General features: G+C 40.0%; 1 protein-coding gene across 1 annotated transcript in view; it reads right to left on the reverse strand.

Annotated features, from left to right (window-relative positions):
* The window catches only part of FUCA2 (alpha-L-fucosidase 2), a 179,934-nt gene that overhangs the window by 118,588 nt on the left and 35,220 nt on the right, over nucleotides 1–26,126 (reverse strand). Inside the window, exon 4 of the mRNA XM_044081636.1 lies at nucleotides 8,941–9,151. Coding sequence (XP_043937571.1) covers nucleotides 8,941–9,151 — 211 coding nt within the window. The remainder of the gene's footprint in view (nucleotides 1–8,940; nucleotides 9,152–26,126) is intronic.

Here is a 26,126-nt window from a genome sequence, read left to right on the forward strand (position 1 = left end):
TCTTCTCCAGCAACAAGATGATGATGTAATGGATATTGGCACAACAGGGAACAATACATATAAATGTGTATGAAGAGATTTGTATGACAGAAGATGTAGACATAGCCAGTTTGCATCAGCGAACCGTGTAGTCGCTGGGCGCCCCCAACCAGAGAAAGTTATTTTATCCTGATATTTTGTAACATGCCTGTAAAACCAACAATACTTAATAACCCATGAGGGTCATAACTCTTATTTATTTATCCCTTAAAATTCAAAGATATTTCTGGTTCTAGTAACATTATTTTGTCAAGTAACAGGCATCAGAATTCCATTAAATATTTTACCACTGACATAGTGCCCCTGGCTTAGTTAAACCCTGCTGTTGGACATTTTCTCCACTAAAACTAACTACATAGCCAGCTTTAGGTCATTGCAAAACCCATAGTTGTAGGAGCCCCTTAATCATCCTTGATTGTGTGGGGGCCCCATAAAAGCTGCTGCTGGTTGGTGAAAAACGAGGAAGAAAAAATGCATTATTTTCCTAATTATGCTCTTTAACATGAACAGGGCTGTGATAAGACCCTGTTAGGATGAAGCTGATAATGAACATGAGTAATATAAGCACTAGCAAGATCAGCAGCCCAGAATGACTTATCCCAGTGCAAACTGGTATAAAACTCAGATGTCTGCATTTATTGTCTAGATTTATTGACCGTTTGTAATCTTGAATGATTTACCAGCAAATCAAACTTTTTACAAAGGACAAAGCAAAAGTATTAACAAAATCAGGGAAAGTCTGTGAAATCAGAGTGACAGGTATACATTACTTCTCAATGAGATAAATCTTAACCCTTCTGCTGTTTGATAACTGCTAAACAGCAGTCACTGATCTGGTGTGGCAGTACTAGTGTTGCACAATGTGTTGGTGTCTGCTGAAATAAGTACAACACTAGTACTGCTATGGCTTATGCACACGCACGCATGTGTGTATGCGTGTGTGCATGTGTGTGCGCATGCGTGTGTGCACGTGCATGCATGTGCGTGTGTAAAAAAAATATCACTGATTTTTATCTTTGCATGCACTTAATAATGCCAGGACACAGACTTTATTCTTCTGTGTATCAGTAAAAATAAGACATAAAATATATCACAGAACATTCTGACACTTAGATATTCTTGGAGTCTGGTGGCCCCCACTCACTAGACTGTATAAATGGATAATGGGGACTCCCTTAATCATCCTTGACTCTGTGGGGTTCCCCACAAAAGCTGTTGCTGGTTGGAGAAGAATGTATCAATTTTCTGAATATCCTGTTTAACCTGAATGGTGTTGACATATGACCCTATTAGGATAAGATTGATAATAGACCCTGTTTTCAACCACACCCATTCTAAAACCAGCCTTGCTCAAATGTGTGTGTACAGAAATCTGCTATGTGTCATGAGGGGCTGGGGATTGTGTGGTTATTACAACTTTAATTTTCATCACAGTCAAACCTTAGATGTGCACACAAAATAGGGTTGCCACCTTTTCAAATGGCCAAAGTGGGACATTTTTGGTACAAACATCAGATTTTTCAAGCCGACACATACCCATGGTCAGTACAAAGATTAGAACTTAACTTTTTTGCCTAAATAAAAGCTTATTCTTGTAGCATTTTCATTGCTTAATCTGTTTCTTATAACATTTAGGCATTTTAGATAAAGAATAACTGTTTTATGCAACTATTACATAAAAGATAGGAAATAATTTTGTCCTAAAATCTCAGGACATTTGCCTTTTTTACAATATTCTGTCAGGACACAACTGCCCAAAGAGGGACTGTCCCTCGCAAAGTGGGACAGGTGGTAACCCTAACACAAAATCATTACAGCTTGTGTTTGAGCTGAGGCAGTGTTTCTCACAGACCTCAGAGGTGTACAAAGAAGTTTACTATAGCTTTTGTAAGAGTGGTGTACTGTCTAGGAGCAACAAATTAAAATATATTACTGAAATCATTCTCAGAATCACATATACATGTGACTGCCTTTGAGGGATAGGGGTAAAGAACATGTTATGTATATGCTTATCAGCAGTCACTTGAAATATACGACTAAGGCAATTTAAATCTCTGCTTTCATCCCAGTCTAACACCAAAGGGATGCATAGGCAGGGACTATCTTTTGTGGGGGGGGGGTTAGGCAGTATTCCCAGATAAGACTTATGTATTCCCGCAACTACTGTCCTGTTAGTTTATTGTGAGTTACTGTTTTGTCAGCTTTGAGCATTAAGCCTTGGGCATAACTTATGTCTTCCTTGAAAGAAAAAGAAAATAAGACTGAAATTCTTTTTTTTTTCATGATTTTTGTTTAGGTCACCATTGGAGTAAAATGTTGAGAAAATGCATCCCAGACACATCTGTAAACCTATGACTTCCTGGGCCCTGGCTTATTTGAGTTATTTCCTAAATAGTTACTAATGTGCTGTCTTGTTGAGGTAAGGTGTGTTGAAAGGATGCAAGGAACACTAAAGATGAACCACAGCAGTGAATTAATCATAATTTCTGTTCAAGCCATTACTGGATGAAAAGATTGTGTAAAAAGAAAAAAAAACTTTAAAATGCACTTCAGAGCACATAGAAAGTAAAATGCTCCATGAAAAAGCTGAGAGCAAGGCAAAATGTGAGAAAAGGAAGAAAAATGTAATGTGCATGGTATGGGGATTCCAAAGGGTAGGGGGGTCAGAGGAGAGGACTGGAGGGTGTGTGGAGGGTGTTGAAACTGTAGGCCTAGTCATCATTTCACTTTAAGTCCAGACCTGTAAACAGAGTTGTTGTAATGTATCATTGTGACAACTAAATGCCAGTAATTCTAAGTGTCCCTTTGTTAGACAGGTCAACATAGTGTGGTACATTGGCCTGTTGTAATGTAAAAGCATGTAGCCACATGTCTGTCTGTGCATACTGCTCCTAAAAGTTTGTAGCATGAACTAAATAATTGCTTAGGAGGAATGGCATTGACAGGATGATACTTATACTGGAAGTGCTCAGGGGTCCCCAACTTAACACTTGCTGGAGCCCCCAAAATGCTAACACAGGCCCTGGATGTAGAACCACTTGTGAGTACTAATTAGTAACTTATGTAGGGCCTGCACTTCTGTAGTAAGCTCTAGACAAGAAACATGGAGCTTATTTGTTTTTCGTATGCATCCTGCTAAGTGTATTGCTTTTTATTTGATTTCCCTTTTGGGGCCAATGTGAATATATTTTACTCTGTAGCTGCACTAGTTTCTTTACTTAAGTACATTTATTACAGCTCTTGTAGCTGGAATTTATTCATTATAAGTCTATTCATGCACTGTTGTTTACATGAGAAGGTTACCATTATTTATACTGCTAGTTAGCAAACTATATGGCACACATCTTCCATTAAACTGCTTAAGGCCTACTACCAGTGAAAAAAATATTAACTAGTACATTTCAAATTTAGCTTGGTTTAGGAGCAGCCAATAACTGGGATCTTTCTCCATAAAATTCAGAGTACTGACAGTACTACCATGCTAGGAAGAAAACTGTGGAGAACTGGAGAATTATGCCAGCCTTTCCTGTGTGGTGTGTGTGAAAATAATATTTTGTGTGAAAGGCAGTTGCTATAGATAAAAAGGTGCTGTAAGTATTGATGCACTCTCTCGAGGCACTCCTAAAAATGGAGAACATTGATATCTGTGCAGTAACTGAGACCTGGTTCAAGGCTCCAGAGAGCACCCCTGCAATACCAGGCTACAAGTCTTATCACACTTTTTGGCCACCAAACCAGGACTGAAACACTAAAGGTGGAGGAGTGTCAATATTCACCAAGGATATTCACACCACCAGGCTGGTTGCCCAACACAATGTGTCTGAAATTCTCCAGGTGCAACTAACACTAGGTAAGACTGCAATCCAAATTGTAGCTTGCTACAGATCCCCCACCATACCCCAAGATTCTCACTACACCTTTCTAAACATATTGGAAAATATTAAGATAGAACCAAACACCCTAATACTGGGTGATTTTAACTACCCTGCCATTAACTGGGAAAACTACTCATGTACCAACACCTTTGACCAACGGTTCTTGGAATTCATAAATTCCAACGCCCTGGATCAACTAATCCATAGTCCCACCAGGGGCTCCAATATCCTAGACCTGGTCATTACCAACATGGGAAATCGATGCTCCACACCTATGGTCACCCCCTCCTTAGTCAGGTCTGACCATAAGCTAATCACCCTTAACATCCACATCCTACCCCCACCCCCCAGTAAGGAAACCTCCATAAAAAACTTCTCCAAAGCCAACTTCATGCTACTCAAGTCAGAAGTGACAAACTTCATGACACCCATGCAGACGGGAACTGAAAGTTCAAATGCTGAATCCTACACTAAGGCACTGTACGAGCACATCCACTCATACATAAATCGTGCCATCGCAAATAGAACCAAGATGCTCTCATCCAAAAAAAGGAAGCCAATCTGGTGGTCCCCTGCCATAAACAAACTTTACAACAAAAGGAAGAAACTGTTGCAGAAAAGAGGAAAATCCCAGGATGCAAAAAAACTCCCTTACCAGCCTCAGTAAGAAACTGAGATCCATCATAAAATCCTCCAAAGCTAGTTACGAAAATAAAATTGCCAAAGATTCCAAAGACAACTACAAGGCAATCTTTAACTATGTCAAGAATCTAAATGGCAATGCTCAGATCTGCTCTGAACTAAAACAGAACGGCATTAAATATACTGATCCCAAGGATATTGCCAATATCCTGGCAGATCGATTCAGTGCCAACTTTACCCCCTCTCACCCCCTAAATGGCCCATCTCAATACCGGAAGATTGCCACATTCCGGTAATAACGGCCACACAGGTAAAAAACACACTCTCCAAAGCTAAGAATACAGCATCCATGGGACCAGATGATATCCCGGGCTGTGTACTACATGAACTACAATATGAACTGGCACCTCACCTAAGTGTCATGTTTAATCATAGCCTCACCTCAGGTTTCGTGCCCACTGAGTGGCGCAGAGCTACAGTTATCCCACTCTACAAGCGGGGATCCACCTTGGATCCTAGAAACTACAGTCCCATCAGTCTGACAAGCCTTATCTGCAAGGCCATGGAGCATATTATAATGGAACTTATAAACAAAGACATTGGCAACCTTCAAACACTGGACCCCACCCAGTTTGGGTTCGTGAAGGGCCGATCTTGTCTCCTGAACCTGATTGACTTCTTCGAATCAGTCTCCAGAGCCATGGACAAGGGTAAGGTGGTCCACACAGCCTATCTAGACCTTGCCAAGGCCTTTGACACCATCCCCCACTCTGCAATCATAGATAAACTTACTAAGCTGGGCATTAATCCCTACGTCATCCAATGGGTTGCTAACTGGCTTACTGATAGAACCCACAGTGTAAAAGTAGCAGACTCCAAATCCAGGTCCAGACAAGTGACAAGTGGAGTACCTCAGGGTTCAGTCCTGGGACCGCTCTTGTTTGGCATCTACTTCTCTGAAGTACAGGCCAACACTAAGGGACTCTGGCTAATAAAGTTCGCAGATGACTGCAAACTGGGAGCCATTATTGAATCCCCAAATGATGTGGATACTCTACAAAAGGGCCTTACAGAAACAGATGCTTGGTGCCAGAGCCATGGGCTCAAGCTCAATGCCAAGAAATGTATAGTTATCCTCTTTGGGAAAAAACATGTATCTGTGAATTACCATATAGGTGGCAGTACACTAAACACTGAAAGTGTGGCAAGAGACTTAGGGACACAAGTGGACAGTGGTCTCACCTTCGATAACCACATCACCACAACAGTCAGAAAATCCTTCTATGTGGCACACCTCATCACTAAGGGCTTTTCATCCAGAAAAAAGGAGGTCATTGTCCCACTGTACTCATCCCTCATTAGACCCATTATAGAATACAACGCCCCGTTTGGTTTGTATCTCTCAAGACATCTGCAACAACTGGAAAGGCTGCAGAAATACCTCACTAAAAGAATCACAGGCCTAAAGCAGATGCCCTACGCTGACCGCCTTAAAAAACTCCAGCTATACTCTGTCACATATCGTCTACTCAGAGGCAATCTCTGCTTAACATACAAGGCCATGTCAAACCCAGAGATGTTGGACATGCTACACTTAAAGAAATCTCAATCCCACAGAGCCACACACTCCAGGGATCTAAACCTTGTCATCACAATAAACAAAACATGCTGGAGGGATAGGTTCCTGACCCAGAGACTCCCCAGACTCTGGAACAGATTTCCCTCTTCAAAAGGAACCTTGACGATTGGATGGGAGAAAGAAAATTCACCCTGGGGATCACGTCAGTCGCCCTGCTAGACAGGGGTCCAGGGAAGTAAATAGTGTGGGAAGAAATAGCCATGGAATTGTTATGGCTAGGCTTGTATAGGCCCTAGGGCTGATAGCCTAGTACCAACCTATGAACTTATTCACAGAAACAGTGGTAAGACTGAAGCCTTTGAATGCTTTCTTAAAGACTCAACTCTGAATCGGTCTTCTGTGCCATTTAGTCTGGGTTTGGAGATTGGAACCCCATACGGAGGACAGCAGTGCATATTCCCTTTATGCTTTTGAAGCTAGGTTGTATTTTATAATCTAGTCATTGAAACAGACTTGTGTTCACTTTCTTGTTGCTTTACTTTTGTTTGGCAGTGAGGAGATTCAAACTTCATCAGTCCTGGTTATCTTGATGTCGGTGGGTGACGTTCTACCATCTTAATGTCACACTGGTGGCAGTGGTGCCAGTCCAGTGTCACAGGGGGATCTTTTGGGACAGGTATCTATTCCCTCCAGCAGGTTCTGTTAATATTATAGTGCTGTTTTAGATGCAGAGAATGGGTGTTGGTAGTACATAAAAGCAAAACAGGGTTGTTCACAGCCTTGCAAGCTAATCAGGTCACTGCATAGAACTACACATGTTTCATGGTAGACTGATAAGGTTTTTAGACATTTTGTTTAGCTTGGGGTGTTCACAACCCAGATTTTCCTTGCAAGTAAGCATTGTAATTTTGCTCGTTGGGAATAAACACAGATACATGCAAAGGCGGTATGATATTCTACTATGGGTTTGATAAGGAAGGAATAAAGAGGAACAATGACATCCTTGGACTTGGAGGATATGCCTTTAGTTCTTAATCACTCTAGATAGAAGGATTTCGTAATAGCCACTGATGTGTGGTGATCAAAAGAAAGTTTGTTGTGCATGAATATTTCTAAAGCTCTTATTACTCAGATTTCCTATTTGAAGGGATTTTAATTCATGAGGTAGGTAGAGAGGTGTTTTTGTTTCTCCAAGAGAGCAATAGAGCATTTATTTGCTATAGGTTTAAGAAAATGGTCCTGATATTATGAGTTTGTGTGGGTTAGGTCCTTTTGCAGAACAATGAATGTTATCTGTTTTGCTGATGACAGTGGTTTTCAGCAAACCTAGCTAGTTAGAGATCCTTGATGTCAGCTGATGTCACTTAGGACATTACTGAAGTATGTGCCAAAGAGGACTGACCCCAAAACAGAGCACTGCGTGATGCCACTGGTGACCTGCCTTTTAAAGCAGAGTGTGCCACTAAACGTGACTGTGTATGTCCAGTCTGAAAGCAAGTTTTCTAGCTAACAAGCTACAGGACCAGTAACATTTAAATGAGTCAGTTTCTTAGTAGTACTGGGGTGTAGTATAGTGTCAAAAGCCTTACCTACATCCAGGTAGAATGTGCACTGATCTGTAGTTATCCAGTGCTTCACTGACCTTCTTAAACATGTTTCCCATATTTAATAGGTAAAATCTACTCTTCACAAAGCTAGGATGGTCAGGATTAAAGGTTTGTAAGCTTCCAAAATCATTGTTTATGAGCTTCATAATTATATGCTCCTTTACTTTATAAATGATTCTGGTAAGGCTAATTAGTTTATAGTTCCCAGGTTGGTATCAGTGCTGTCCTTGTGAACAGGTACCGCACCAGCTGTTCGCAAGGCCTTGGACACATACCCAGTGGAGAGACCAAGAATGAATAGATTTAAAAGAGTATCAGGGAGGCAGTGTTTTGTGCTAAGAAGAAGACAGTCTGATATGTTGTCTGGACCCCTGGAGTTAGTGTGGTTCTGGAGAAGGCTTTTAAGATTTGGTCTGTGGTAATTATAAGCAGTGGCACAAATGAAAGGAGTGAGGGATGTAAGAGGGGTGGGGGTGAGGGTGGGGAATTTAAAATAAATTTATGTACAGATATCTTGGAAATGTTTTCTGGGTCAAAGTAGGTGATATAATTGGAGATCAACTAGGAGTAGAGCTGTTTTCTGTTCACAGGAATCCTAGCAGAGATTTGTAGTTATCTTTGCAAGATGTTGCAATATTTAATTCATACTTGGCTCTGCAGATGTTTATCTTATAAATGAGTTTTTTGCATACATTTCTGAGGTCAATTCTAGCATGTGGTGCTCTGAATTTATTTCATAGGGCCAGCAGCTTTTCCTTTTTCTTATTAAGTTGATTGTAATAGTGGTGCCACAACAATGGCTTGTTTTTAAATTTGGCAATGCATTTGAGTCAGATGGGGATACATGTTTTGATTCATGAAGTTAAGCTGCCCATTGGGTTCCTGAAGACAGTGAAGACAGGAGCCCCATAAGTGATGACTGTGGCACTGACTATCACGAAGAACATCTACACATCTTTGCAAATAAATAAATAAAGTTAAAACAATTCTTTCAAGTCTTTTATACTTCAGTTTTGATTTGTTACTTCAGGCAATCTGCACCTTTAAAATTAACCACTGCTTTTCTGAGAAACATTCTATGAAAAATAAATCCAAAAAATTCAAAATGAAATACACAAGTGATACTACAGTACAATACGCAGAAAAGTGATACTACAGTAAAATACGCAGAACAAAGAGTACATGCATGTCTGTATACCTTCACTAGCTCTTCAATAGTGAGATAGTCTTTCAGCAAAGCATTTCTTCTGTAGCCCCAAGATGACTTGTCTATGGTCATACAATTCTCCCATTTATGAGGAAGAAGATGACCAGGGTTATAACGATCAGTGCAGGTGTAGTAGCCACCATGTTTGCAGATGCTGCCTGTTCCCCACCGATCATTTGTAACAACCGTATCACGAACAGGGCTAGAAGAGAAACAAAATATAACATATGCATATATATTTTTTAAAAAAGTGGTTCTTCAGATGGCCAAGTTTACATTACCTAAATAAATAATAATAATTATACAATAACTGGTCATTAATATTCCAAAACAAGCGCACTGATTAGTCAGCCCAATCAGCGTGCCCGCTGTAAATCTTAGCATATACCAATGGAATAAGGTCCGGACGCCCGGTCTTTTTTCCATTGCTATATACTGTAACTTTGTTTTTTTTAACAAAAAAAAAAAAAAATATAATCTGGACTCCGGACATAGCAGAGAGACAGGATGGAGAAAATAATCAGGTATGTTATTCAAAACTAAACACACATACCTGATTTTCCTTGTATTTCCTCTATTCTGTCTCTCTCCTACCCCTAAACTGCCCGAAATTTTTTTTAATTAAAAAAAATAAATAAAAACACAAAAACGAAGCAACGGAGAACTTCTTTTCTCCGTTGCTTCCTTTCCAAAGCACTGATGTACTGGGTATGCAAGGGAACGCAAGTCCCATACGCATGCTCAGTACATCAAAAAAGCAACAGGATATATACCAGCTGCGGAAGGACAGCATGGCGCCATTATACAAAGACATTATTTAAGGAAATAGTAAGTATTTTTTTCTTAAATAATGTCACTGTATCATAGCAATAACCAACTCCGTGGTGTGGTATATTAAGATTTACCCACGGTTGCCTTTATTTAATCACTTGGGCTTCACCCTCATGATTAAACCACACCAACCGTGGGTAAATCTTAATATACCACACTGACATCATTGGTTATTGCTTAAATGTGTGACATTTTTAAATGAATTATGCGGCATGCACCAAGTGACAAATGTAAAACAATGCTCAAGCTTTTGGACTAAATCAGTCCCATGTCTGGAGATGATGAATCATTGTGTAGTCTGTTATGACATATACAACATAGTAAATAAACTATATTATTCCAACTGACCACATTATTAAAGAAAACAAAAACAGAAAGCAACTCACGGAACAGTAATATTTAAAGCAAATGACTGTTGCTTAAGGCAGCTTTAATGACAGTATTAATGCTGTGTCTGTGTCTGGCAGAGTTAATATGTTCTGCCATGTCTACTTTCTGTGTAGTTAGTAACAGCTTGCAATGCTATATAATATTTGTGGCAGGCAGTGTCAGAGAAGCTGTTCTTGTTTTCTGACATCTGGGGTGATTTTTGGCAACATACTAATGATTCATTAAAAATCAATATACTTTTCTTTATTATTATGTTTTATTGTATTACCAACATAACCAGCACAGTGTCAGATAAATAACAAAATCACAGTGTGTTCTTGGCACATATTAGAATGTATTTTTTTATTGATTGACATGTTAACCGAATTGGTGGACTGCTCCAGCAACCCTTATCAGCCACGATCCAGGCCACTTTGGCAGGTGCAAAGTAGAAGTAAAAGACCGCAAACGTAGTTTCAGAACTCACCTGATGCCATAGTAGGTCAAAAGCAAAGTCTTATTATAAAGGAAGTAAGAAAACATTTGAAGCTATAATTCAATGACACTCACTGTGGCCCAAGGATCAGGTTAGCTAATTTCATGTTTATATTTTACAGATCATTAACTACGTTTATTAAGGAAATAGTAATAGTATAGTATTATAAAGAAAAAAAGAAACAAAAGTTAGTGATTTTATCTTACCAAATGAAACATAATATTTAAGACAAACTGCAACTCCATCGCTGTTAAACTACAGCAATTAATTAATAATGCTACTTACTGTTCAGTCTGCATTTTTTATGAAAAATGTTTTCTTTTACTTGTGCTAGTATATGTTTCATTCAAAAAAAGAATTACATGATACAAATGTACTCATCTTGTATATTTAATAGGATCTGTACTGCAGAAAAACCTCTGTACCAGGAACATTTCTGAATGAGATGAATCTAAGGAATCTGTTTCACAATGGGGGGGGGGGGGGGGGTTAAATTAGTGGAGATTGTAAACTACTGGCTAGGCTTTAGAAGGATGTGACAAATGGAGGTATACCCATACAACAAAGAGGACACAAGGATAAATTAAACAGGTATCACTTTTTGATTTTAAGTAAGAAAATGACCAAAAATGGAAGGTCTAGATAAGTACTGCAAATCACAAAATGTATAAAAAGTGATAACAGCAGAGTCAGTGAAAAACAAACAAAAAGGGTATTTATAAAAGGAAAGATATCTGACTGATAGAGAAACTCTGAACTAAGCAAATTTACATTGGTAGAACCCTATATGAAGCAGATCCATAACAGTTAAAACTATTTGCGATCTGCCCTTCAAACATGGCCGATGCCTTTGTTCACAAGAGACTATAGTTCTGCATTGGAAAATAATAGTGCTTTAAATGAAAAAGAATTACCATTTTGCTCTCATACTCTACAACTTGAGGACTACCTTAAAGAATAAAGTACTGCAACACTGACAGTTCCAGTTTTCTGTACGTCTTTGCAGACTCTCAGAATTTACTCTCCTGTATTAATATGCTTAATGGAGAAAAGTACACTTGTATAAGTAAACTTACCATAATAGCATATGTTCAAATGATCACTGTTGTAGTAGCCTTAGCTATTATATCCAACATAGACTATATCAGCCAGTCATCTTCCAAAGCTTCAGGGCACCTTCCCACGTGCCCAAACCACTAGTCGTCTCAAGCTGAGCTGATTAAAATGTCAGGTTTGGGCACCAAGCCCTTCAGACCATTCATGTCATCTGAGACAGGGATGGAGGTAAGCCCTGAGAGGATATTGTTAGGACAAAAATTACATGTCCACACTCTGGAATAAACAACACACAAAAATAAGGGGGAATGGATGGAGGAAGTGACTACCACAGCAGTGATCATTTAAACATCTACTGTTATGGTAAGTTTACTTACACAACTGTACTATGTTCATCATATTGATCACTGCTGCAATAGCATAAGCTACATGGGTATATTACCACAGTTTAAAATAACTGGGAAGGGGAAGGATCCAGGTGACCTGGAAAATGGTCCTAGCAAAGGCTGTACTACACCTGGAGAAGGGATCTTGTTTATAGTGCTTTGTAAAAGTATGAACAGAAGTCCAAGTTACTGCTTCTAGATCACTTCAAGACTCCAGTCTTTTCCAGAAAGCCACATATGAAGCCAAGGCCCTGGAAGAGCGAGCCTTGACCCTGCCTGGAATAGTTTTGTTGTGGTGGAAATAACAAAAGGTAGTAAACTGAAATAACCATTTGGAAATAGCTGCTTTGACATTGTTTGTCCCTATATTTATTTTTGTTTTATTTTGCTTTTATTTAAAGGGTTTGTCTGACTGGGTTTAGTCAAAAACCTTTTTTGAAAAGAGGCCCAGAGAGAAAAGCTCCAGCATACTACAAACGTTTTTAAACAGACATTCAGCAATATACATGAACAGACATTAAACAATACAAATTAATTGCACATAAATTTGCTATTTATATTACATTCATTTGAAATAAAGGCAATTACTACAGTACAAAATACGTCTGCATTAGTAGATGTTGAACATTGAGCATCTGAAGAAATGTATTAATGGGTTTGTCAGGTAGATAATACACTGATTATGTGATTAGTTCTTAGAAATTCAAAGAAACGAGGGAAGGGAAGGAACTATGAAGGGCAGAAAATATTAATATTGTAGTTAGAAGGTTGGGTATAAAGCAGGTTCAGAGAAAATATTACACGCACACACACACACACACACACACACACACACACACACACACACACACACACACACACATGTATATGACTATCATAAGATTTATATTAGAAGTATAGAGACGGATAAGCTGTGTCACAAAACTATGCATATGGTTGGGAGATGCTAGTAAAACTATTCTGGTACTGATTGGTGAATACCCTTTTTCTTATTTTCACAAGAAATGAACTCATCAGAAGTTCTAAAAGATTTTGTTTCGTCAAGATAGTACCTCAATTGTCTGGGAAATCCAAGGTAAGGAGTATCATATGTCCCTCATTTTTAGGTTGTAGAAAGAAAACAAGGAGACAGATAGATTGGATTTTCGTAAATTCAGGTACCACTTTAGGTATAAAAAAAGGATTATTTCTCAAAGAAACCTTATCTCTGTGGCAGATTGGATAAGGCTGATCTACCATAACAGCTTGCAACTCAGACACTCTTCTTACAGAAGACAAAGGAATGAGTAAAACTGTTTCCATATTAAGAATTTCAAACCAGCCAGATGAACTGGTTCAAATGGAGCAAGTGTCACCTTCTCTAACACAAAATTAAAATCCCAAGGAAGAGAAACTGGTTTTCTAGATGACTTCTTATGCAGAAACCCTTTCAAATACATTCTCACATGAGACTGCATTGAAAGAGGGATATCCTTGGGCAGACAGGATAAAATGGCTGAAAAATAAACTTGTATAGAGGAGTAAGACAGGCCATACAATAGTAACTCAGAAACATGAGCCCTGAATGGGTGTTGGTTCTTTTGCTGGCACCAACTGGAAAATCTTTTCCATTTGCTAATATATGACTTTCTAGTAGCATACTTTCTTCCCCACATTAATACTTGCTACCTGTCTTCAATAAATAGGTGTCTAAAAAGTATTATGACCACATCATCTAGGCAGCCAGTTGCAGTTGTTGGGATTGGGAAATATCAAGCAACCTGGATCTTGTACGAGTATCCAGTCTGTGAGGAAGGTTGTGGTAATTGCCCCTGGCCATTTCCAAAGGAAGGGAGAACCACTATAGTCTGGGCCAGAAGGGATTCACCACAGTGATCCTTGGGGAGTCCTACTGAATATGCAGAATTACCCTGGATATCAATGGAAAGGGTGTAAAAGCAAACAGGAACATTCCTGTCCAAGGAAAAGAAAATGCATCTGTCTTACTAGTATTCTTGCATGGAGTCCTGTAAAATTCTGCCAGCTGACTGTTTAGAGAGGAGACAAAAAGGTCTACCTGAGGAATTCACAACAGATCATGGATGAAATGTTAGAGAACCCCCCCCCCCCCGATTAATTTTCCAATTGAGAGGGTCTGCCCTGGCCTTGCTCAGCTTGTCTGCTAACCATAATTTTACTCTGATCTGTGGAATGCCTGTCAAGTAGGACTGTGCTGTAAACCTATATCCCACACTAATATGGCTAGTCTGCATAGAGGGTAAGATCTGATTTCCCCTTGTTTACTTATTTATGTACCACATTACTGTAGCATTTTCTGTAACCACTTAAACAGGTCCTGGGGACCACAGCGTTGAGAGCATTTAAACAGAATAGCATCGCTTCTATGTTCATGTGTTTTGGTACATCTTTTATGTCCCAAAGACCTTGCACTTTTACACCAATACACACTGCTCTCCAAGCAAAGTCTGAGGCCCTGTTGTGACTGACTGCTTTGGAGCAGGAGGGGAGACTAGATCTGAATATTGAGAAATTTGATGTCTCCACCATTTAATTTCCTTTTTTTAACAAATCCCAGCATTGAAATTTGAAAAGACAATGGGTATTGATGCTGGGGCCAAAGACATGTCAGATACCATTGCATCTTTCTCATGTGGAGTCTTGTAAGCAGTATCACAAGAATCATGGATGCCATGAGATCCAGAATCCTTAGCTATTCCCTCTCACAGACTGAAGTCTTAGTGGAAAACCCCTGTAAAAGATCTAAATACAGATCTATTTTTTTCCCTGTGGAAGAAAATCTCTTTCTACTAAGGTCTCCAACAGGCATCCCAGAAACACAATCTTGTGAGGGTGAGTCAGAAAAGTATTTTGAATATTCACCTGGAATCCCAAGCAGTGAAGGAGATATGTGACACCTTGAGAAAGCCTATGCAAAGATAAGAAAGTCATCTAAATATAAAAAATGTGGATACCCTGCAGACTGCAGTGAGCTGTCACAGGAGCTAGAGACGTTGTGAACCCTCTTGGAGCAGTGGATAGCTGAAAATGTATGGCAGAGAACTGATAATGTGATCCAGACAGACAAAACAATAAGAAATGCCCTGAAATCTAGTTGAATAGGAATGTAATGATGTACATTTTTTTTTAAATCTAAGGTTACTAAGACACACAAATTAGAAAGGAGGGGTAAAAGCTTGTGAAATTAAAGCTTTATGAATTTGGGCACCATCACAAACTGGCTCAGGAGAAAGATCCAGAACTGTTCTCTAAGAATTTACTTTCTTTGACTCTAAAAACATTCTTGAGTAAAATCCTTCCCCTAACTAAGGAGAAGGAAGACCTTCTGTTACCCCTGAGACAGCATATGATGTAAAAACAGGAGGAAAGGTTGAGTTTGGTTTGGTGGAATAGGAGAAATCCTTTAAAAAAGAGGAAGTTCCTTCCACTGCCATCTGTAGCCTAGATGGATCACACTCAGGATGGATTTATCGGAAACAATCTACTGCCAAAGAGAAAAATGGAGATTCAGACTTTCTGGAAGGATTAAGGGACTACCGAGATGGTGGTGGTGCTGGGCAAGATCTCTCATATAGTCATTCTGACTTATTTGACTGTTCTTTATTCTGGGGAAGTCCTGCTTTCTTTTTAGAACATCCCTGTCACTGTTTTTTTACCATCTTCTTACCAGTATTCTACTGAGACTGTTTATTTTTTTGGTAGGGTTAGATGAGGGAACAGAGAATCCTTTAGAAATCTTTGAGAAAGAGGGATGAAAAACATTTTACCTCCTCTCATCACACTTTTTGATAACCTATGCAGCAGAAGGTGCAAAAATGAAATCTCTGTCCAAAGGAGCATTCAACATTTAATGTTTGACATCTTCTGGGAAGTTCTGAGAATGCAGCCAGACCAATCTCTGTAAGAGACTTCCAGTGGCACCCTAGAAGCAGTATCTGTGGAGTTATACATACATTTAAACAATCAGTATTGGCCTGGAGAAATAGAAGAAACTAAAATTACACAACGCAAAACTAAATTACGCAATGCAAATTTTTCCTCATAAGAGGAAACTGATTTCAAAACATTCCTTATACTTTCACAATTAGTCAGGATAAATTTCAGCACATGAGCCTGACAGTTTAGAATTCTAAAAATCAAAGTTACAGTAGAATACACATTTCTCAAACTTATCAAAATCCTTCCCATGCTTATCAAAAGGAGAGGGATTAGAATTAATAAAATGTTTAGCAGCAGATGGATTTACTAAAGCTGTAGCTGCTGGGTCAGGTCTTGGATTGATTTATAAAAACTTGAAAGACTGAGGAGCTTAAAACAATCTGTCTGCTTTATTAGGGGCATCAAGCTGACTAAGGAAAACTGAAAGCTGTGAAAAAAAACATCCTCCAAGGCAGATAAAGCTGGAGGATAAAAGAAGGTGCTAGAAATTCCAGTTGTGAAAAAAATCATACTATTTTCTTAGGGACTGAGAGACCTCAGTATTCTTCCACTGAAAACATTGATTCATTCTGGAAAGTCTCAGAGAAAGAGAAAGAATCCTTCACAGAAGATTCAGATACCACACTCTCTTCAAAATTTGAATCAGAAACCAAAGGAGACAAAAATGCATTTGTCCTTTCACAGTCCCATACAGATTCCATTTTTGAACCTCTTCATGGAGAGAGAAATCCCTTTCTCTTTTACCAGAAACTGCCTTATAAGAAGGTTCAGGAGCCTGTACAAGACCATGAGCCAAGCACAATAAATTACTTCTGTATTTTTTTTCACAGATTTTTTTCCTTGCCTTTTCTTCCAGGACTAACAAGAGTGTTTCCTTCTTGCCCCCTTAGGAGAACCCAAAAAGAGGACACCCCAGTCTATGGTGGCTGTACAGACTATACCAGAGGAACCAGAAGAAAATATGACAAGATTTGAGCAAGGGACCGCTACTTTGTTCCATGGTCATTGGTTGCAATAGTGTTTGTTTCATGGTGAAGCTTGACAGCAACTGTCAATAAAACAGGAAAGCAGCAAAAAAAGGTAACTTTCCCACAGAAAAAAGTAAAAAGCAAACACTTTCCTCAGCTCCAGAAAGTAAACTAACCACAGTTTCTACACAAAAATAGCTTTAAACAACTTTTAACAGGTTTTTACCACAAAAGTAAAAAAAAAGTGTGCTCCTGTTTAAAAGTACATAAAGTCATGAGACAGTCAACAAAAACACTTTTTTCCTAGCTTAGAATTTTTTCTTTTAAAGAAAAAATTAAAGTTTTCTCAAGCAAAAAGTAAATAAATAATGTGGCAGGTTTTTCCCAAAGTGAACTTATTTGCCCAACAAGGAAACAGTGTTAGCTGACTATCAATCCTTGAAAGCCCACAGAAGAGAGCTCTTCTTTATTGGCAGTAAAGCTCTGAATGGCTTGGCACCCAAACCTGACTTTTTAGTCGGTTCAGCTTGAACTGACTAATGCTTTGGTCACACTGAAGGTGCCCAGAAGCTTTGCAAACTAGCCAGCTACTATATTCTATGTAGGATATAACCCAAACATTATTTTACTGTAGCGCTGCGGTAGCATTGTCGCCTCACAGTACGACGTTGTCCTGTTCGATTCTCAGCTAGAGCGTCTTCTGTGTGGAGACATGCGTGAATGGGCGTACCTTCATTGAAGGTTGTGCATCAGAGCTGGCAACTCGGCACGTAAAAATCTACTGCCAATCATTAGCGGACCAGAGTTCCGCTGTGGCGACCCCTAACCGGGAAAAGCCGAAAGACACAACAACAGTTTCTTTGGGCGGCCACGGTGGTGCAGCGGTTAGCGTTGCCGCCTCACAGCAAGAGGTTCTCTGGTTCGATTCTCGGCTGGGATTCCTTCTGTGCGGAGTCTGCATGTCCTCCCTGTGGTCACGTGGGTTTCCTCTGGGTGCTCCGGTTTCCTCCCACATCCCAAAGACATGCAGTAGGCAGATTGGACACTCTAAATTGGCCCTAGGTGTGAGTGTGTGTGTGTGCCTTCTGTGGAAGGTTGGGCGCCGGGCTGGCAACTCGACACTGTAAAAACTCCACTGCCAATCATGAGCGGACAGATTATCCGCTGTGGCGACCCCTAACCAGGAAAAGCCGAAAGAAGAATGATCATAATGATAAACATCTGGTGTTATGAGCACATCACAAAATATCATTATGTATGACATTTCATGCTTGGAATTAGAAGACTGTGCTTGAGAAGTCATGCACAGAAAATGTCCTAGATTTTTTCAGTATTAATATACACATCTCATCATATACACAACACAGTGGTATGTCTGAAGTTTTGGGAATAATTCAGGGATGCGTATGTTTCATTCCCTCCTACTCTCCTTTGAAGGATGCTGTGTGATGGCTCCACTACCTGCACCCAGTCAGTCTATTCATTCCAAGGGGATGGGAGATAGGCATCTGCTGGCTAGGCAAGAGCCATATGGCTCCTAGTTCCTACTTGGGAAGCCTTATTGACCAATCTAGTTACCAAGCTGTGAGAGTTCTATGGTACACGACAGCTCAGCTAACTGGTCCCTCACAGCAAGAAAAGTCTAAAGGAGACCCAGCAGCCATTCCTACTCTCTATGCTGCCTTCCAGACTTGCCATAGTTGGCTGATTGGAAGAGAAGATGTAAGTACTTCCACACATCTCCTATTCCTCATCCTTGCCCAATGCAGTGAGGGGTCAATGCAGCCACTACAGGCAGGTGATACATCTAACAACCACCATGGGCATAGTGACCCATAGCCCCCAAGGATGAGCAATCTGTTGTCAGTTGCTTAAGCTCATACTCCCCCATCCAGTCTTTGTTTCCCATGACGTTAATTAAACATGAGGCATCTAAACTGTACATTTCATCCTTTTATATAATGGGGCTGGGTAATTCAAAACATGTTTAAGCTTCATCCCACAATTTCTCTTAGATGTTGCTTGGGAAGTGTTTATTTCTAGTCTACAGAAATTCTGTGAAACTACAATGCACAGCCATACATTGAATCAGGTTCAATATAATGTACATGGGAAGCAGAACTACTACCATAAGATAGACTCATGGAATTTTCTAACTTTGAGAAGCAATGGCATGCTTTGTATCCTTAGTAGCACACTTTGTGTCAAACATGTCAGTTAAGATTCTTTCAGGATATTTCAGAACACCTTTGGAAAGAATGACAACAGAGATTAAGTTAGTTCAGTTTTCAATTTGACGGTTGGCCATTTGAAACTGAATCTTGGTTTTATGAGATATTACATCGCTTAAGAACTTTTTACCTCTGAGCAACTAACAATGGGTGCAAATTAGGTATACTGAAGGTGAACACATATTTATTATACTGGCAATACATCATTTTATGATTATTTTACACTGAATTCTAAAATGCTAGCTGTATGAAAGTTAACAGTGCTTTAGAGATTGCTGGGGTTTGTGTATTCTTGGCCCTTCTATTTTATCCATAACACGAAAGTAGGTAACTTTCTAGTCTGAACACCAGTAGCCATAAACTTAACAGTCAGGGAGATGTTAATATTCAGAAAGTTTTAACAGTATAATAAATCAGTTCAGTACTGCTCTTCATAGATATCTGTCATGACCTATGGATGACATGCCAACATTTTTCTTTCTTTTGCCTAGCTAAACTATCGCCTGTGTTGCATATGTGCATCACATTAACTGCAAAAAACAGCAACATGGTCTAACCCAATAACCTATGGTAGCACCAGCCTTTTTCAGATCGTATCACTATGACCTGAACATTAATGCAATAACCAAATTTCCTTTTAACCAAAACCTTTATCCTCACAATGATTTCATGTTAAGACAAACAATTATTTATTTATTTGTTTACATTTGTTGATCGGGAGTGTCCGACTGGACGTAATCCACTTTCAGCGGAGGCCCGGAGAGAAAAGCTCCACAGTTAAAATAAACAGACAGTAGTTACATTGGATTACATAGCGATTAACAATATAAGATAGCAATTACTTACAACATATTTACAGATGAAGAACATAGTACATTAGTAGACAACTAGAATCTTTATCTGTGAAGTACATAACAGACATTAACAAATGCTACAATAAGACATTCCTGCTGTATAGTAAGTACTAGGCTTATGAGCATCTGTGCTTGCAATAATCAAGGTAGGTAGTTGAGTGGAAAGAAAGGTAGTGGTTGGATGGGGTGGGTGATTTTAGAGTGGGAGTTGCAAGGGCATAGCCAGCATGTTTTTAGGTGCGCTTTTAGTAAAGTTTTGAAGTGGGTGCATGATGGTACTGAGGTAATTGTGGGTGGGTGAGAGGGAGTTCCATAATTTGGCTATGGTCAAGAGAATAGTGCTTCACCAGCAGAGTTATTGGCTTTAGTGATCTGCAAGTGATTTTTGTTGCTGGATCTTAGTGGTCTGGTGGTGCGATAGGGTTGGAGTAGATTCTGGAGGGATGGGACATTTAGTGGATGGTTTACTAGTTTGTGGGTGAGTGAGAGTTGATAACACTGAAGAAGGTGAGGGAGTTCAAGCCAGCCCAGTTCAGCAAGTGAGAGAGAGACAGTGATGACTATGGTAGGATGCCCCTGTGGCGAATTTGGCGATTTTGTTGTAGCAGGTCTCTAGCTTGTTTAGATCGCATTGCCTTAGGTTGGTATATATTGGAGAGACATAAAGTAGGGTGGAGATAAGGTGGGAATTTGCTATTGAAATCTTTACTGCTTTGGTGAGAAGTTGCTTATTTCTGTATAACACTCCTAGTTTTTTGTGGACTTTCTTTATGGTCATGGATATGTGAATGTCAAATTTTAATTTATTGTCCATTTCCACTCCTAGCAATTTGGTGTGTTCAGTTGGGTATATAGTGGTGTTGTCTTTTGCTGTGATGTTAAAGTGAGAGTTGTTTTGAGTATGTTTGGTGGGTTGGAAGATGAGTAGTTTAGTTTTGTTTGGGTTGAGTATTAATTGGGCATCGGATAACCAAGTTTCAACAGAGGAAAAAGCTTCCTGTGTGACTTTTTGCAGTTTGGGTAGGGACTGGGCTGAGCAGATGATGGTTGAGTCATCTGCGTATTGTATGAGTGTGCCATGTTTGTTGGCAGAGGCTAATTTATTGGTGAAAACAGAGAAGAGTAGGGGTCCAAGGATGGATCCTTGGGGAACCCCTATGGAGACAGGTAGTTGGGGAGATATGTCATTCTGCCATACAACGGATTATTGGCAGTCAGAAGGTAACTCTGAAACCAGTTGGTGACTGATTGATTGAGAGAAGTATAGGTTATTGAGGACAGAGATAAGTTGTTTGTGTGGGACGATGTCAAATGCTTTAGGTCTAGGAAAGTAGCAGAGGAGAGATAGCTGAAGGATAGTATTAGTAAAGGAGAGTAAGGCAGTGGTGGTGCTATGATTTGGTCGGAAACCATGCTAAGTATTGGAAAGGAGGTTGTTAGTAAGGAGGTAGTCTGAGACCTAACAGTGTATGCATCTCTCTAGTATTTTGGAGAGTGGAGAGAGAATAGCTATGGGATGGTAATTGGTTAGTTCTGTGGAGGGTCTGCCTTTGTGGAGGGGAATTATATGTGATACTTTCCACGGTGTGGGAACGTAACTTTCTGACAGAGATCGGTTAATCAAGATGGATACTGGTTAGGCCAGAGCATCAGCTGCGATTTGTAGGTATTCACTTGGGAGGTTGTCTGCTGCTAATTTGGTGGGCTTAAGTTTAGTTAAGAGTTTTTTTTATGTTGGCGGTAGATACAGGAGAAAAAGAGAAGGCAGTGGGGAGATTACTAGTTGAAGGTGTGGGTTGGAGGGGAGGGTGGTTGTGTTGTTTAGCTAGTGATAGTATGGTTTGTGTGAAGTGTGTGTTGAATGAGGTAGCAATATTTTCTGAGGAGTGAGGGATGTTAGGAGGAGGGGTACTGACTTTACCTGGGTGGAGGATGGAGTTTATGGAGGACCAGAATTGTTTGGGGCTGTGTTGGGAGGAGTCTAGGGCAGACTGGTAGTATTGGAATGTGTCCTGTTTTATTAGCTTTTTGACTCTATTGCATAGTTCTAGGAATTTTTGTCTAGTTGAGGGGTTTTGGTTTTGCGCCAGTGCTCTCATGCTTTATCCCCGTTTTTCATTTCTGATTTAGTGTTTTTTTTGTAGCCATGGGGAGGGTTGTGCTTTGGTTCTGGAAAGTCTTATGGGGGCATGGTAATTAAGGATGCTCAGGAAGGTAGTATTAAAAAAATTCAACTGAGTCATCAAGACTGAGGTACTTTAGAGGATGCCAGTTACATTCTTTGAGGGATGAGATGAATGTGAGTGGGTTAAAGTTTAGTTTTTTACGTATTTGACGGTAGATGATAGGTTTAGCTTGGTATAGGTATTTTTTGAGCAGGGAAGTTGGGGAGTGATCACTGAGGCTATCTGATAAGCAGCCTGTTATATATGACTGGGGGCTCTTACTGACTAGTATCCAATCCATGGTAGTGTGCTTGCTAGAGTTTTTACTTATCCTTGTTGACGACTGGACTAGTTGGGTGAAGCCATGAAGGATAGGTTGGATGGTTGCCAGAACAGGATTGCCAGCCCATATTGAAATCACTTAAAATGATAGTTTCTTGGGGGAGATGGTGGGTAGACCAGCTGAGGAGATTTTCTAGTGGAGGGATGTTTTTGGGAAGTAGCATCCAATTATGTTGATGGTTTTGTTTTGGTTTATTTTGAGGTTGGTATATATTATTTCTTCGTTGCCTATTTGTGGAGCTGATGATTTTAAGAACTGGATGTTTAGATGCTGTTTAAATATTATAGCTACACTGCCTCCTTTCTTGTTTAGCCGGTCTACTCTTAGTATGCCGTAACCTGTAGGGAGTATTTGCTCACTGGTAATCTGAGGTTTTAGCCAGGTTTCTGTCAGGATGACTATATCTGGGGAGTACAAGTCTATGGTGGCATGGAGTTCATGGACTTTGTTGGATATACTTCTAATATTTAGGCTTAGTAGAAGGAAGTCACTTGGCTTTCTATTGGCTGTAATATGGGAGAAGAATTATAAGTTAATACTTGCCATTTCCCTCACTGAATCTTGCACATTTCTTTTTTTTTTATTGTAATTAATTTTCTCTTTAAATTTCAAAGTAGATGACATGAGATAATGTTCTGCTAAATGAAGAATAACTACTGTATAATGCAGGCAAAACATTTTTATGGCAGACCATAACATGGTGTTGTACAGATTCAAGGTCTCTGTCTTGCTGACACACACACACACACACACACACACACAGAGCCTGTCTCTGAAGTGTGGGTATAGTTGTCACAGGAAGTGTCTGAGCTGCACACACACTGGCATTTTTCAAGTGTCTTTATTAGCTAATGAGAAACAAAGTACTTTCTTCTTCCTTTCTTGACATGTGGATATATAAGTACTATATCTATCATCATTAACTTAACACACAATGAAGGACTCTTGCTAGTCTGAAGGTTAGAGTAATTACTAGCATTGCATTTCTTCACTTTTTTCTACCATGTTGCTGCCAAACACACTTTAATGGGTGAGTTACTCAGTCCTGTATCAAAGCTGTGTGGCAAGCTTTCCAAAACCACCAGAACTGGAAAAGGAAATGATCCAGTTCCTGAGAAGTTGCCCATAGGAAAAAACCATGTTCATTTACTTGTATGTTAGCCTGCTCCAAAGCTTCTGCACAGAAGTCAGGATTTGCTCCAACCTGGGAAAATAATCATGGTTCCTGCCATCAATGGAACTGGATAAACTATGCAGCCATCTAAGACAGTGAAGATCCACAAGGGGCTTGCAAGACATATGAGTTAGTGGACTCCTGAATGTTATTACTCAGGCACACTTCTCCAAAAAGAAACAGCAACAGCAAGGAAACCAAATCTGCTGAAGCCAATCAGTAGCTATAAGGATGACCTTGGCCTTTCTCCACATGAATTTCTTTGGCAACTTCAGAATAAGGAGAAATGGAGGAAAAGCATAAAGGAGACCCAGCAACAATTCCAGAACAACATCCTTAGATGTCTACCCCTGTAGAGTGATCAGGGAGGGAAAAGCAGCTGAACTTGGGAGCTGGTTGGAGAGGCAAATAAGTCATAGTTAGAGAAACTAATGTGTCATCAACAAACAAAAGGCTGAATCTGTCCATAAGCGAAATGGCATATTCAAGTATGCCCACTTTATGAGAATGTGACAAGAGAAGACTGCTCCATACTCACAGCCTTATTGCTTCTTGACACAAGATGGGTCCTTCCTTGGTTGTAGATATTTCACACCACTGTGATGTTGCCTAAGTAGATGGCAACTGCAACCAGGGAAAAAGTTCTGGAAGGGCTGCAAGGTGAGGGCTACCCTAATTTCCAGGATGTTTAAATGCAGACTTGCCATGTGCTGTGACAACATCCCTACACACACACACACACACACACACACACACACACACACACACCACCTCAGAGCAGACATGCCCATGGTGACTGCCACACTCAGGATGAATGAGGAGAAAGGACTGCCCAGTCCCAAAATGGAGTGGTGGAGTCACGTACAATGGGCAGCATACTTATGATATTCTTTGTGCACTGTCATGGGCTCCTTCTGTGATATCTTACAAAAAGCACCACAAATACTGTCGCTGTCATAAGGCACAAAATCTTGGGGAAAACCACAGCAGTTGCTCTCTGGGCAGAAAGGGAAGATGTACTGGGAACTGAAGGTTTATTATTCTGTCCTCTGGTAGACCACCCGATAAAACTCATTGTTTGTGATAGCTCCACCTGGGACTTTGCAATATTCAATGAGATACCCTAGGACTGAAACAGCTGCAATAGGAAATCTTCCACCTGTAGCAATCACTTCTGAGTGGGGGAATCTAGCAGCCGGTTATCAAAGGATAGAGAAACAAAAGCAGAAACCACTTTATCACCAATATTAGGGGGCTAGAACCTTCAGACTCAGCCTCCACCACATCGTGCCTCATGGATGGAGTGAAAGACTTGCAGGAGAATGTATGGAATATGCCTTTGATACAAATCCCTGCTAATATGAGAAAATAATCTGAAGAACAATGGGCAGATCTTGTTGCTTGGACTAAGGGAGAAAAACTGTCCATCAACTCTGTGTCAGAAACGGAGAAATGGGCTAAACTACACCTCATAAGTTGTCCACCTAGACAGCAAGAAGGCAAGGTGAAGGGCACAGACACCTGATGGTCCACTAATACGAACCTGATATGATCACATCCCACTTAGCAGCTTATTACTGGAGGTTTAAAGGGAGTCTCACAGAAAGATATACTTGGGAAGCTGTCTGTTTGGCTACTGCCAGGTAAGCCATTGTCTGATACTGTGACAACAGACCCAGGGTCAGATAACATAATGCTAGGTCCCACATGAGGTACGATGACTTCAGTGGGATAACTGCTCTGCTTGCTGAGTAGGCAGTTACAGATAAGACTCAATGTAAGAGTTTGCAACAGGTGACATGGTTACATGGGCTCTCATGGTGGCATCAGTGTGCTTTGAAAATTACATGACCTCATAAAAGTATACTGCCAGGGTGGTAGAAGACATATGTGGTGATGGAAGTGATGGAAGCCTAGGCCACTGATGACAGCAGCACATAGAAAATGGTACACTACTAGTGGGGTAGGTCTGTGTAGGTCCTGAATGGCTAGGTCTGGGAGAAGTAGTAGTCATTAACCTAGAGGATGGCAAGCCACTGACAGAAGTAAAAAAAAAAAAGTACTCTGTCTACAATGATTACTTGATAGTGCTGTGTTTTGATAGTGTTGTGCAATTTTGTTTTTAAGGACATTCCCCACTAACTCCCATATTAGCAATGCTTATAACAGGCAAATTACCCTAAAGACCTTCAAAGAACTATAATTTTTATGTATTTTTATTCCTGGAGAAAGTGCACAGTATTGATGAATGTGAACACAGCCTTACTTTTAATAAAACTAGGAAAATGAAACTCCTAGACGTCTTAGAAATGTACCTTGTGAAAAAGGAGGCTCAAATTTTGAAAAA

This window comes from Protopterus annectens, chromosome 1.part0 (assembly GCF_019279795.1).
Source record: "Protopterus annectens isolate FY-2018-M chromosome 1.part0, PAN1.0, whole genome shotgun sequence".
Classification (NCBI taxonomy): domain Eukaryota; kingdom Metazoa; phylum Chordata; order Ceratodontiformes; family Protopteridae; genus Protopterus; species Protopterus annectens.